Source organism: Theobroma umbraticum, unplaced genomic scaffold (genome assembly GCF_002168275.2).
Source record: "Theobroma umbraticum cultivar Fairchild unplaced genomic scaffold, ASM216827v3 scaffold_30.0, whole genome shotgun sequence".
NCBI classification, from domain to species: Eukaryota; Viridiplantae; Streptophyta; class Magnoliopsida; order Malvales; family Malvaceae; genus Theobroma; species Theobroma umbraticum.
Genome location: NW_018397254.1, coordinates 10,639,667 through 10,650,496, shown reverse-complemented (window position 1 = coordinate 10,650,496; position 10,830 = coordinate 10,639,667). Strand labels below are relative to the sequence as shown.

At 35.9% G+C, this 10,830-nt stretch overlaps 2 protein-coding genes across 4 annotated transcripts; one reads left to right on the top strand and one right to left on the bottom strand.

Moving 5' to 3' along the window:
* The first annotated feature begins 2,334 nt into the window (after positions 1 to 2,334).
* Positions 2,335 to 3,507, top strand: BBX30 (B-box type zinc finger family protein). Its single transcript, XM_089784597.1, has one exon. The coding sequence runs from the start codon at positions 2,585 to 2,587 to the stop codon at positions 3,050 to 3,052; it is 468 nt and encodes a 155-aa protein (XP_089640723.1). The 5' UTR covers positions 2,335 to 2,584; the 3' UTR covers positions 3,053 to 3,507.
* Positions 3,508 to 5,592: 2,085 nt separating this feature from the next.
* Positions 5,593 to 10,830, bottom strand: LOC110423425 (zinc finger protein CONSTANS-LIKE 12-like). Of its 3 annotated transcripts, XM_021437656.1 has the most exons (9): positions 10,358 to 10,830; positions 9,473 to 10,251; positions 9,046 to 9,270; positions 8,004 to 8,350; positions 7,221 to 7,381; positions 6,460 to 6,520; positions 6,295 to 6,369; positions 6,050 to 6,170; positions 5,593 to 5,895 (listed from the first exon to the last, which is right to left on the bottom strand). In XM_021437656.1, exons 2-5 carry the CDS (start codon positions 10,058 to 10,060, stop codon positions 7,255 to 7,257), a joined length of 1,287 nt encoding a protein of 428 aa, XP_021293331.1. In that variant the 5' UTR covers positions 10,061 to 10,251; positions 10,358 to 10,830; the 3' UTR covers positions 5,593 to 5,895; positions 6,050 to 6,170; positions 6,295 to 6,369; positions 6,460 to 6,520; positions 7,221 to 7,254. The 3 variants fall into 3 exon arrangements, with proteins under 3 accessions (XP_021293331.1, XP_021293321.1, XP_021293326.1); XM_021437646.2 differs by lacking the exon at positions 6,460 to 6,520 and having other exon boundaries at positions 10,358 to 10,827; XM_021437651.2 differs by lacking the exon at positions 6,460 to 6,520 and having other exon boundaries at positions 9,473 to 10,241; positions 10,358 to 10,827.

Below are 10,830 nucleotides of genomic sequence, written 5' to 3'. Positions count from 1 at the left end.
ATTCTTCTCTAAACCATATGATAATATCATTCATGTCATATTAATTGGAAGGTTCTTCAAATCATCTTTTCCTCATTGTTCTGTAATAAATATCAAAAGAAAATTAGAATCTATACATATACCGTTTCAAAACTAAATTTAAATGGTTCCATGCCACTTCATCATAAAAAATACTCTTGCTAAACATTTTTCCTCGAAAATGATTTCATTTATTTTTTTCAAAAGAAGAGAGATTCTTAAGATATTGGAATGGAATTGTGTCTTGTGGGTGTTTTTACATAGAAATCTGGGTGATTGGGACTTTCAGTTTCATTGGGTATACAAATGCAACTAAAATGTTTAGGAAGACATACAAGCTGCAATTTGACATTATTTCCATCGTTTGAAATAATATTGGTATGGCACAAAAAATGCAACACCAAAGGATAAAAGAGGGACAGCTCAATAATCTTAAAGGCTTAAGTTAAATATTCAAATGAAATCTTTTTTATTGATATTGAAAAAAAATATTACAATTTTTAATTAAATTTATAATTCAATAAATCAACTATCATATAAAATAAAAATAATAAATAATATAATATAAACTCTAAATTAAAGTAAAAAAATATATAAAGATTAAAACAGTAATACTTAATTGTTGAATGCATATTACAAATAATAAATGAGGTTTGCAATTTTATGAAAATAATAACATAACAAACTTCTTGTAGTTTTTTTTTAGAGGAAAATTGAAGGTAAAAGAAGATAGAACAAATAGAAAAAGAAGAATTCAAAGTAAATATTAAAAATTAAATAAAAAAAGATAATTGATTTTATATATAGAAAAAAAAATTATTGTTGAAAATCATTAAATACATATTACTATTAATCGATGAAAATAGAAGAAATAATTAAGAAAAAAAATTATTAAAAATTATTAAATATATATTATCATTACTTGATTGGAATAAGAGAAATAGTTGAAAATTTATAGTATTGTAAGAAAATTATTAAAAAATTAAATTTATTAAAAATATAATTAAGAAAGTGATAACATATATTATTTTATTAATTATTTTAATTTTTTATGATAAATGAGTTAAATAGTTGATAATTAATAAAGATGTGAAAGAAAGAGAATAAATATTTAGTAAGCTTGAAAGATAAGTAAATATTTTAATAATTATTTTAATTTTTGTATATTTTTAATATATATAATTAATTATGTTATTATTATAAAATTAAGCAACCTATTAAATATTTGAGACCTAAAGCCAAGCGCTTGGGTGGCTTTACCACCCTTGAGTCGGCGCAGAGATGAAATGAAATAAAAGAAAAGAAGTTGGAGATGATAACTTGATCGAGAAATCAACAATGATTCTTTTTCCCAACATTTAAATGGTAAGGAAAGCATTAACCAATGATCAGGACAGGAGGTATGTGGGAGGGAACACAAAGGATAAGTTCCCACTTCCCGACCTCAGTACATGACACACGCCAGCTTTCTTCTTTTTCACCCTGGGCTGGCGTGTTGGAATGGAATGGATTAGCCTCGACTGCTCGCTATCACGTATTGCTACAGCAGTTGAAAGATGTGATGATTATCTTCTTCTTCATGATGCGTTTAGGAGAACTGGTTTGGAATAAAAAGGAATCACGCTTGACTTGCTGAACCAAAATATGGTCTTTTTCCACGTTGAAAAATGAATGAGTCGTTGTACAAGTAGTAAGTCCAACTGTGGAATGAATGGTTTGGGATAGAGGGAATAAACGAGCAGAGTAAGTTGCAAAGGAAGGATTTTGTCCATTAATTGCTGCAGCTTCTTTTTGCTTTTTTGAATTTTCAAAAATGTGTCAAGTCCACAAACTCAAAGATGGACGGCAGATAAGAGGTAGAAGCTTTCAAGTTTGAACCATACAAGTGGGCTAGTGTATCAACGCTCAACCAAACATGTGGACAAGGACAATCCTTTGTTTCCACTCCTGCCCTCTCCACATCATTTCACTCTCAGGAACACACAACACCCAATTTGCGAAAATATTCAAGTTCAATCCGCTTCAACTGTTTTGTCCTCTGCATTGCCCAAGAACTGCAGATGAGATGAGCCTTTGCTGGTGGGACCAACCCCACAGGAGAGCTTTAATTCTTGGCCATACAACAAACTTGTTTCTTTGGTAAACTAAATTGACTTGGTAACCACTCAACAACAAAAATCATGGCTCATGACATCCCTTCAGAGCATCTCATAAAGCTTGGGGCTTAATCATGCTTAGCTTTCCCCTTTTTTTCAAAATTATTGCACTCACAATCCTCTCCAGTCCTCAAGTACTGTTGATTACCCCCTTTTGGCACAATTAATTGAGCCCCATCCTAAGATTCCTTGATGATTTTTTCCTGCAAGCAGGGCGGGTAGGGGGGAATAGCATTGCTAAAAGCATTTTCTCAACCACAAGTTTAAAATTTTCTTAGCTTTAGCATATGACCGAACTTTCGAGGAAAAGGGCAAACGATTAAGGAAGAAACAACAGAGACAATTTTGTCATGTAGTGGCATTCATTCATGTCATGGTGCAAAATTCCATCTACATAAATACTTGCATGCATGTGTATAAATGCCACCAGCCTTATTATATATGGCTATTCTCTCCCAGCCTTCTTAGCCATTCCATTCCCATTCTTGATCGTCAGAAAAATGTGCAAGGGTCTACAGCAAGGAAACTCATCAAGCTTTTGTCTGAAAGCGGGTGTCTCACCTAATGCAACCAGGGTTTCGGGCCTGGTGAATTGTGAGTTGTGCAGCTCCAGGGCTTCGTTATATTGCCAAGCTGATGATGCTTTCCTCTGTCGGAAATGCGACAAATGGGTTCATGAAGCTAATTTCTTAGCTTTCAGGCACATCAGGTGCTTCCTATGCAGTACATGTCAAAATCTAACGCAGAGATATCTCATCGGAGCTTCGCATGAGGCGTTGCTACCAACGATGGTGAGTTGGTCAGAGAGAAGGCAGTGTGATTCTAACACCGAAAGAAAGCATTCAACAACGCTTAAAACACCTTTTCTTTTTCTTTGATTGTCATTTTTTTTAATTAGTTTTAGTTTCTCTTTTCCCTGTTATGCAACTTTTGTTTATGGGGATCTTGTCTGGTTAGTCTGAGGTATATCATGGTGGAAGAAGTGGAAGAAAGAGATTCCTCGATGGATTCATACACATGCAAGCTACATGGCCAAAGTCGGAGACAGGAACAACTTGAATTGCAGAAAGACGGAGAATTGGATATAGGAAAACTGCTAGGATCATAATCTTTGATGTAATCCTCAATATTCTGTAAACCAGATTGAGTCTACCATTAACGCGTTTTTCTTCTTTGTTCTGCACAACCTCATAATTAGCTTTCTCTTCTCTTGGAATTCAAAGCACCGGGAGAACTTTGATAGATTCTGTTGTTCTTCCATAAGTGTTTTATCAAGCTTTAGGCTCTTTGAACAGAACTGATCATCTATAAAACAATTCACTAGTTTTCACAATTAGGAATCCAGTTTTTGAGAATACTAGCAATATGCAGTTTATTCTTTAGGATCTAATCAAGTATTTTCTCGCAAGCATGGTTATTGTAATGATCTCTTCTCTTCCTCAAATCTGTTGTTAAAAGAGGAGAAAAAATAGAAAGTTTGGCCCAGAATTTGTATGATTGCCGGTGATTATGGCAAGAGGTACTCACCCACCTACCACCAATACTGTCAGGTCTAAAATAACCTGACCATTAGTCATTTAGAAAAGCCAAAAAACCGTCTGTCCATATCTATTTTAAGGCCTTGCTTATTTTCATGATTTTTTTTTGAAAGATGGTTTTTATTAATGATAAGTTAAAATGTCGTGGGGAGTCTTCAACGTTGAGATTTGAAAATTTTTGTGTATAGAATGGGGAGTTTTCAACGTTGAGATTTGGAAACTTCTGTTGGCATAGAAACTATCATAAGAAGAGCTTGTTCTGAACAATTACAAAAGGAGCAGCTGCTCAAGGAGCAATTGACAGCATCTCAACACGGATAATCTAAAAAACAAGTAGAGTTCTGGATAAATTCTTAAATAAAAGTCTAATACTAGTAAAACTCTATCAGAGTGATAAGATAAATAAGTGTTTTAAAACAAACCACCGCCCACCGTGGAACTCGAACCCAGAGATAACCTTTTAACCGACACAGCAGTATCATAGATGCACAAGGACACAAACAAGAAACAGAGGCCACACGCAACTTCCTCCTGATCGATTAAGTTCTTTTTCTCTATCTCTTGCTCGACGGCCACCTTCTCATGCTGCACCGTAAGATGCACCAGACCCAGATAAGAATCAGTGCACGTCAGAGCCCCAAACACAATAAATTAATCGTAGACATTCAACAAATCAACTTGACTCTGCACCGCTCCCTTGGCAAGGCTATCAGCAAGTTGATTAGCTTATTTCCATGATGATGTACTACAATTGATCTAATTTGCCTCAAATATTGGGAGATGCTTGTTGCAACAGCTAACCCTAGGTGATGTGTTTTTGCCCTCAAATCCTAGGCTAAATATATATATATATTACAGCACCATTCAAATTTACAAGTGTGGTCCAAATCATGATCCTGAGCACTTGAGCAGAAGCAACGTTTCAAACTAAGCAGTAAGCACTCACAGTCTATGGGTTCCCAGTAACAATTAACGACAAAAATTGCTTTACATCACAAAGTGAGGGGTGGGCGCGTCAGCATAAAGGTTAATGCCCCATGTGGTTCATGATTTCATCGGATGATGTCCGGTTGGTGGTCCAAATGTAGATCACTCAAGTTCCTGACAAGTTCAAATCATGAGCCATGCTTTGCTTGTGCTATCGTCTTTGTGGTGCTAAAGGGGTCATCGTTATGACAATATCCATGATTGATGCTATTGATGAAAAATGATAATTACAAAATTTTCTAAGAAACAGGCTCAAGATACAAAATTTACGTTTCCCTTTTCGGCAGATGGTAATTCTGATCATCACTTCATATCCAGACCAGGTCCTTCCTCGCCATCACAAACAGGTCATGTTAGCCAACCACACTAGTAGTTCCCCTTAATCTCTTTGTCATCACTTATCTCAGACACGCTCATGTTATATATCTTTGTTAAAAGCCATCCAGAACAAAAGAAGGGAAATTATTAACGAGGGCACCTTTACTGTCTTCCTTTTCCAGGCGAAACATGTCTGCTTTGCTAATCATAGTAGACCTGTTAGCCAAAGCCAGCCAGCGAAAAAGGCTGTATATAGAACATCCTGATTCAAAGTACAAAAGATAGAGATGTTCCAAAACGTAATGGTACATTTATGCCCAATATGTGGTTTAATTTGATTCTTTTTGTCACAACTTCACTGTGATTTATTTCTTCATTGGACCATTATTTGCTTCCTTCACATACATGGTACCTTATCCTCCTTTTTTCTTCCTTCTTGTGATTTAAAGAGAGGAATAATTGCTTCTGCTGTTGACCCAGCCCCTGAAGCAATCTCCATATTTCATTTTTTCTAGTTCATTTCATCTGCAGCTAGAAGATATAATGCATAATGAGAATATAAAATACTCAAAATATGCAACAAATCAAAGGGATAAATGATGATTTATTTTTCTGACAGTGCTACTCCTTATTTCAATTTGATGACTGTGGATCAATGCTTATTACATGGAATGGAGCTGGTGCACCAGAGAATTAAGCACACATAATATAACCAAAATTGACTTGCAACAAGGATTTGTGCAACAGAGATGGAGATGGTGACGAAAGCAAGAAGAGGGTCTTAGTATTTGCGAAAGGCAAAAGAATATGCACCAAAGTTTGTCACGTCAAGGTTCTTCAACGGTTGGACATTTGGTTTTTGTGTCCTTTATAATTGCCTGCATAAAAACAATCAAATAACATACTCAGTCAAGTGTATATAACTTTTTTCTTCTATGTAAATGAAGCATCAAAGGAATCATGAAAATTTTATTAGGATGGCATGTAAGCAGTGCATTTACAAGAATAATTTATTCTTAAGAGCTCCATTACCAATCATAAGGAGCTAGAACATAAGCATAATTGAGGCAGTTCATAGATCGTAAGAGATGAGATCAGTTAGCTGAAGTGTCCACAACTCAAATAATTTGAGGTTGCTACCTGCACAATAGATCTGCCATTGCACATATAGACAGGATTAAATAAAGAAGCCAAATAGTCCTCATGAGAAATGCAAACAAAAAGACCTGCATACAGAGGGAGGGAGAGAGAGAGAGAGAGAGAGAGAGAGAGAGAACCTCTAGCAGCAGTAACTATAAGTTGGAATATATTGTTTACTGCCCCTCTCTGGAATCAAGCAAGACTAACTAAACCTGCAATAATTAGTACAATTAAGAAAGTCTAAGTTGAGCATGTGTGCAAGGAAATGGCACGCTAAAAATATTCTAAGATAGGAAAATTACAAATGTGGCATAAGTTAATGCATTTTCATCAGCGATTGTTATCAACATCTACAATCTGGCACTAAGCAAGAGAAATGATGATTTTGTCAGCTATTGAGCCATGAAATTAAAGGGTTAACACTTGAACTTTTGAAGTGCATGCAATATGCTGTATTAATCTGTCTGTGTTCCATATTATTGCAAGCTGACATTGAAAACTTCGCAACAAGAAAAAACATTTCACAAGATCTCCTTCTCTAGCAAAAAACTTGATCTCTACAAGATATCCAATCTGAATTTCCTATTCACCCTTCCTTTACAAGCTACTCTTGAGAGCATTAAGGGATGACTATGCTTTTTAGCTCTTTATTTCTGTTTTCTTCACTCTAATATTACTGATTTCTTAATTTATTCAATACACTATTCTACATAAGCTCTTTAACTCAGCAATTTGATCCATTACACGCCTTTTAGTTCTTTGCTGCTAAAATAGGCTACACTGTCAATGCCAATTTGCCCAAACTTAAAACATATTAACGAACCATAAGACTTCAAATAAAGCTGAATCACAAAGTACCATTTACTACAGCTGGCCAAAGTAATTAATATTTTGACCTCACTGAGTTTGCATATACATGCCATATCTAATTCTAAATGATAAGAAGAAATTACTTTTATATCTGCATTTTTAAAATCTTCAATGCTTATCATGCCATTACAAGCACCATTATTGACAAACATTTTCAGATGAACCTTTTAATATTTTATTGAATATATTGTACCTTAAAGATCAGGGACATGATTTCATAATATGGCTTAGAAGTTCCGTGCCACAAGAGGATCATAATCATATGCTTCACCTGCTTTCACAAATCTACCTTTCACACGTTTCCTAGTATCAGCCCTGGCTTTACGGGAGGCATATCTTATTTGCTTACCAAATCTAAAACGACAAAAAATGAAAAACCAGTTAGGACTTCAATTTAAGCAGAATTTGTCATATGATCAACCTGACCATGGGAATGAATAGCATTTTAAAAGTCTTGACTGAATATCAGAAAAAAAAAATTGCAAAACAGCCTCCTGTAACTAAATGAGAACTGAAAGAGTACAGAGATGCTATGTTTTATAGTCACACTAATGGCTTCAATGGAGTGCGTTTGTCTGACTTTCAGCAATTAGCCATTATTTTATTTGAAGAAAAGTAAAACAGTAACCATGCTTACAATTGATGCTTATACAAATGATCAATATATAGATAATTCGTGGATGGGATCCCATATATGATCATTTCATATGTTAAAAAGACATCTATGCTGAAAATAACAGGACCATACATGAATGGCATCTCAAAAGAAGCTGATCTGTCAAGTATTCAGTTATTAAAACAGAATGCTGCATGATTTCTGGAAGACAGGAGAAACTTATATCATCTTAAATGAGAAAACTTCATTGCTGAATGCCCTCAAAACATTTTTAACCTGAAACAGGATTCCTTATAATAGTATTAACTTAAAAATAGAATGTAAACATCACATTTAAGGTAAGAGGGAAGAGAAACATACATCCGTGTTTTCTTTTTTTCATTGTATCTCATCTTTGCTTTGTCCCTTGCTAGTGGGCAACTAGCTTCCATATTTGATTCCCATGGGGATTCACCAGTTAGAAAAACTGGTGACAATCCACAGTCTTGAAAATCAGCAGCGCCATTTTCCCCTGCAATGTTGGATAGTGACAGGGCTATGGTTGAAGGAATTTGACGAGCAGGATATCCTAGATTGATGTTTCTGTTACAACCACGATTCATAAGCATGCAATTGGAAGTGCCAGTCATGGCAGCCATCAAACTTTCTGATCCACCAACTTGTGAGCAAGGAAAAGCCATGCAGCCCTTTTGTCCTAATGATGATGCCTGATAAGATACACAATAGCAGTTTCGAACCATGAACTGGACAATCCACTTCAATAATGAAAAGTAGATAAAAACAAAAGCATGATTAAGTTATTCGTTGCAGGTTTGTCATTACTCCACAATATCGGCAACAGTAAGTACGCCTGATAAGTTATAAACAATAAGCACGCAACAAAGTAAAATGTCATATCAACACAATACCATCGACTATCATATCCAGTTTTGTTTCTTATGAAAGTCAATGATTAGGCCTGAGAGGTTAAAGCATCTAACAATGGATCATGGAGTTAAGTCTTGATCCCAACAGCTATTAACTTTCATGTGCTGAACTTTTGTAAGCCATAGCTTATTCCCTTTCCTTAGCATATGTTTGTTAGTGTTTGACCTTGTGGATCAGAAGATAGAATCAAAAAGCATGATATGCATATAGAAAGTTGAAACTAAAGCAGTAAAATTAGTCTGTTGTTTCAAACAACTGCAGCAAGTGGAGGTGACTGGGGACACAGATCATTGGTGTTCTATTAAGGCACAAGGCTTCATGTTCCAGATCCTACCGTGGAATCATTACAGCAACATTTTATATATGTACTTGTATCATAAACAGATTAGATTAGAAAAACAGGAAGAAAGCAATAGAATATATAACCCTAGATACCTTTATAAGATATATTTAGCAATTGAATTTGGAGAAAAACCTCTAATGATTTCTCAATAGGAACATCAGATTCCGTGAGTGTAATGTTTTTCTCCATTAGTAGGCCTTCTGTTCCAACATTATCAAACTGGGATCTGTTTTGACCTTGCGAACAGCCAAATATCTCATCAGCAGTTTCAAAGTTTAGCTGAACATCATTCATGTTGATACCTTCACAGAGATCATCACCATCAAGGAGTTTGAAATCTTTGAGGTCAGAACATCCCTGCAACAAAGGAGGCAAAAAAATGAATCATGTAGTGTCTGAGATATAACAGCTCCAAAATCAAACGTTCAAAAGGAATCAGGTCAAATGTGGCAGTTCTCAAATTACTGCAGCATCTATCCATGACTAAATAGAAAAGATCCACCACATCAGTAGAACCAAGCTATTCAACCTGAATAAATTCAGAAGCAAAAAGCATTACCTTTGAGATATTTGACTCCTCTGAGAAAAGAGGTTCTTGATTTCTACAATAAGGCATGTAATTTGCATTTGTTGGAATCAGAGAAGATGGCCCCATCCAAGGCTCTAGCTTAGGACAAGGATCTGGTTCATTCAACTTGGTACCGTCCAATCCAAATGCTCCCCCTGGTTCTCTTTGATTCAAACAGTTAATAATGCAATTGTCATTAGCAGGCAAAGAACCGACTGGCAGACCCGCATCAAAAGCACTGGAAGAAGAAGCATCAAGAACTGAAGACCAGATTCTTCTAAACTCAGCCAAAGAGGGACAACCCGTATAACAATTCAAGGCCTCTCGCCTATGCCTGAAACTTGAGCAACTATTGCTATTCCAATCACAAGCTTGACAAAGAGATAATTTCTCATCCAAGCATCGAACTACTGCAGGCTGAGAATTGCATTTCTCACACAGAAGTGAACGAGCATGTCTACGTGACAACAAATTTGCTGAGTGAACACATCCATCACAGCTCAAGCAAAGCCGAGCTGCATCTGATTTACAGTAAATTACTGCTCTTACCCCTCCACAAAAATCACATAGAGGTTCCATACTACCCTCCTCTGACCTTATTATCTTACCAAATTACTCCTCCTAACCCTCCTTTGACCTCATTACCTTACCAAAGTACTCTTCCTAACTAGTACCTCATAGCTGGCTCCATACTACCCTCTGACCTTATTATCTTACCAAAATTCCATGGCGGGAATTCGGCTTTATTGATTTCTCAATCCTAACAAAAACTAACATTCACCATTAAAAATAAAAATAAAAATTAGCAAAAACCCATCAAAACTCTCTCAATAATATGCATAAAGAACTGCTGAGTACATTGAGCTTAAGCTTTACCTCTTCAAAAAAAACGCCGAATTCCCGCCTCAGAATCAATGTTGTTTGGATCAGCCGATGTCAAGAAACACAGAATCCATTAGTGGAAGCAAACAATGATCAAGGTTGATTAAGAAAAAACAAATCTTTTCAACAGAACAACAGAAAACAGAGGGGAAAATGTGAACACTGCAGAGCACTAAGCTTCGGTGGGTTACTGCAAGTCAGTTTTTCACAAATTTCCAGTTAGATAGGGCTGTTTATTTGTTCAGGTTTGACCTAGGTTTGCTGGGCGAGTGCCACGCGGCACGTTGAGAGCTTTGAGAAAGTAATACTTTTTGTTGATGTGTGTCATTGTCGGGCGTGTAATATGTTACGGTCAGCCCTTTTGCTCGGGCGGTGGCAGAGATGATAAATTGGTGGAAATATAGAGGTTGGTCACAAACTGATCGCCATGTCAGCACCGGGTTTCCTGATTGACTTTTGAGACGAGT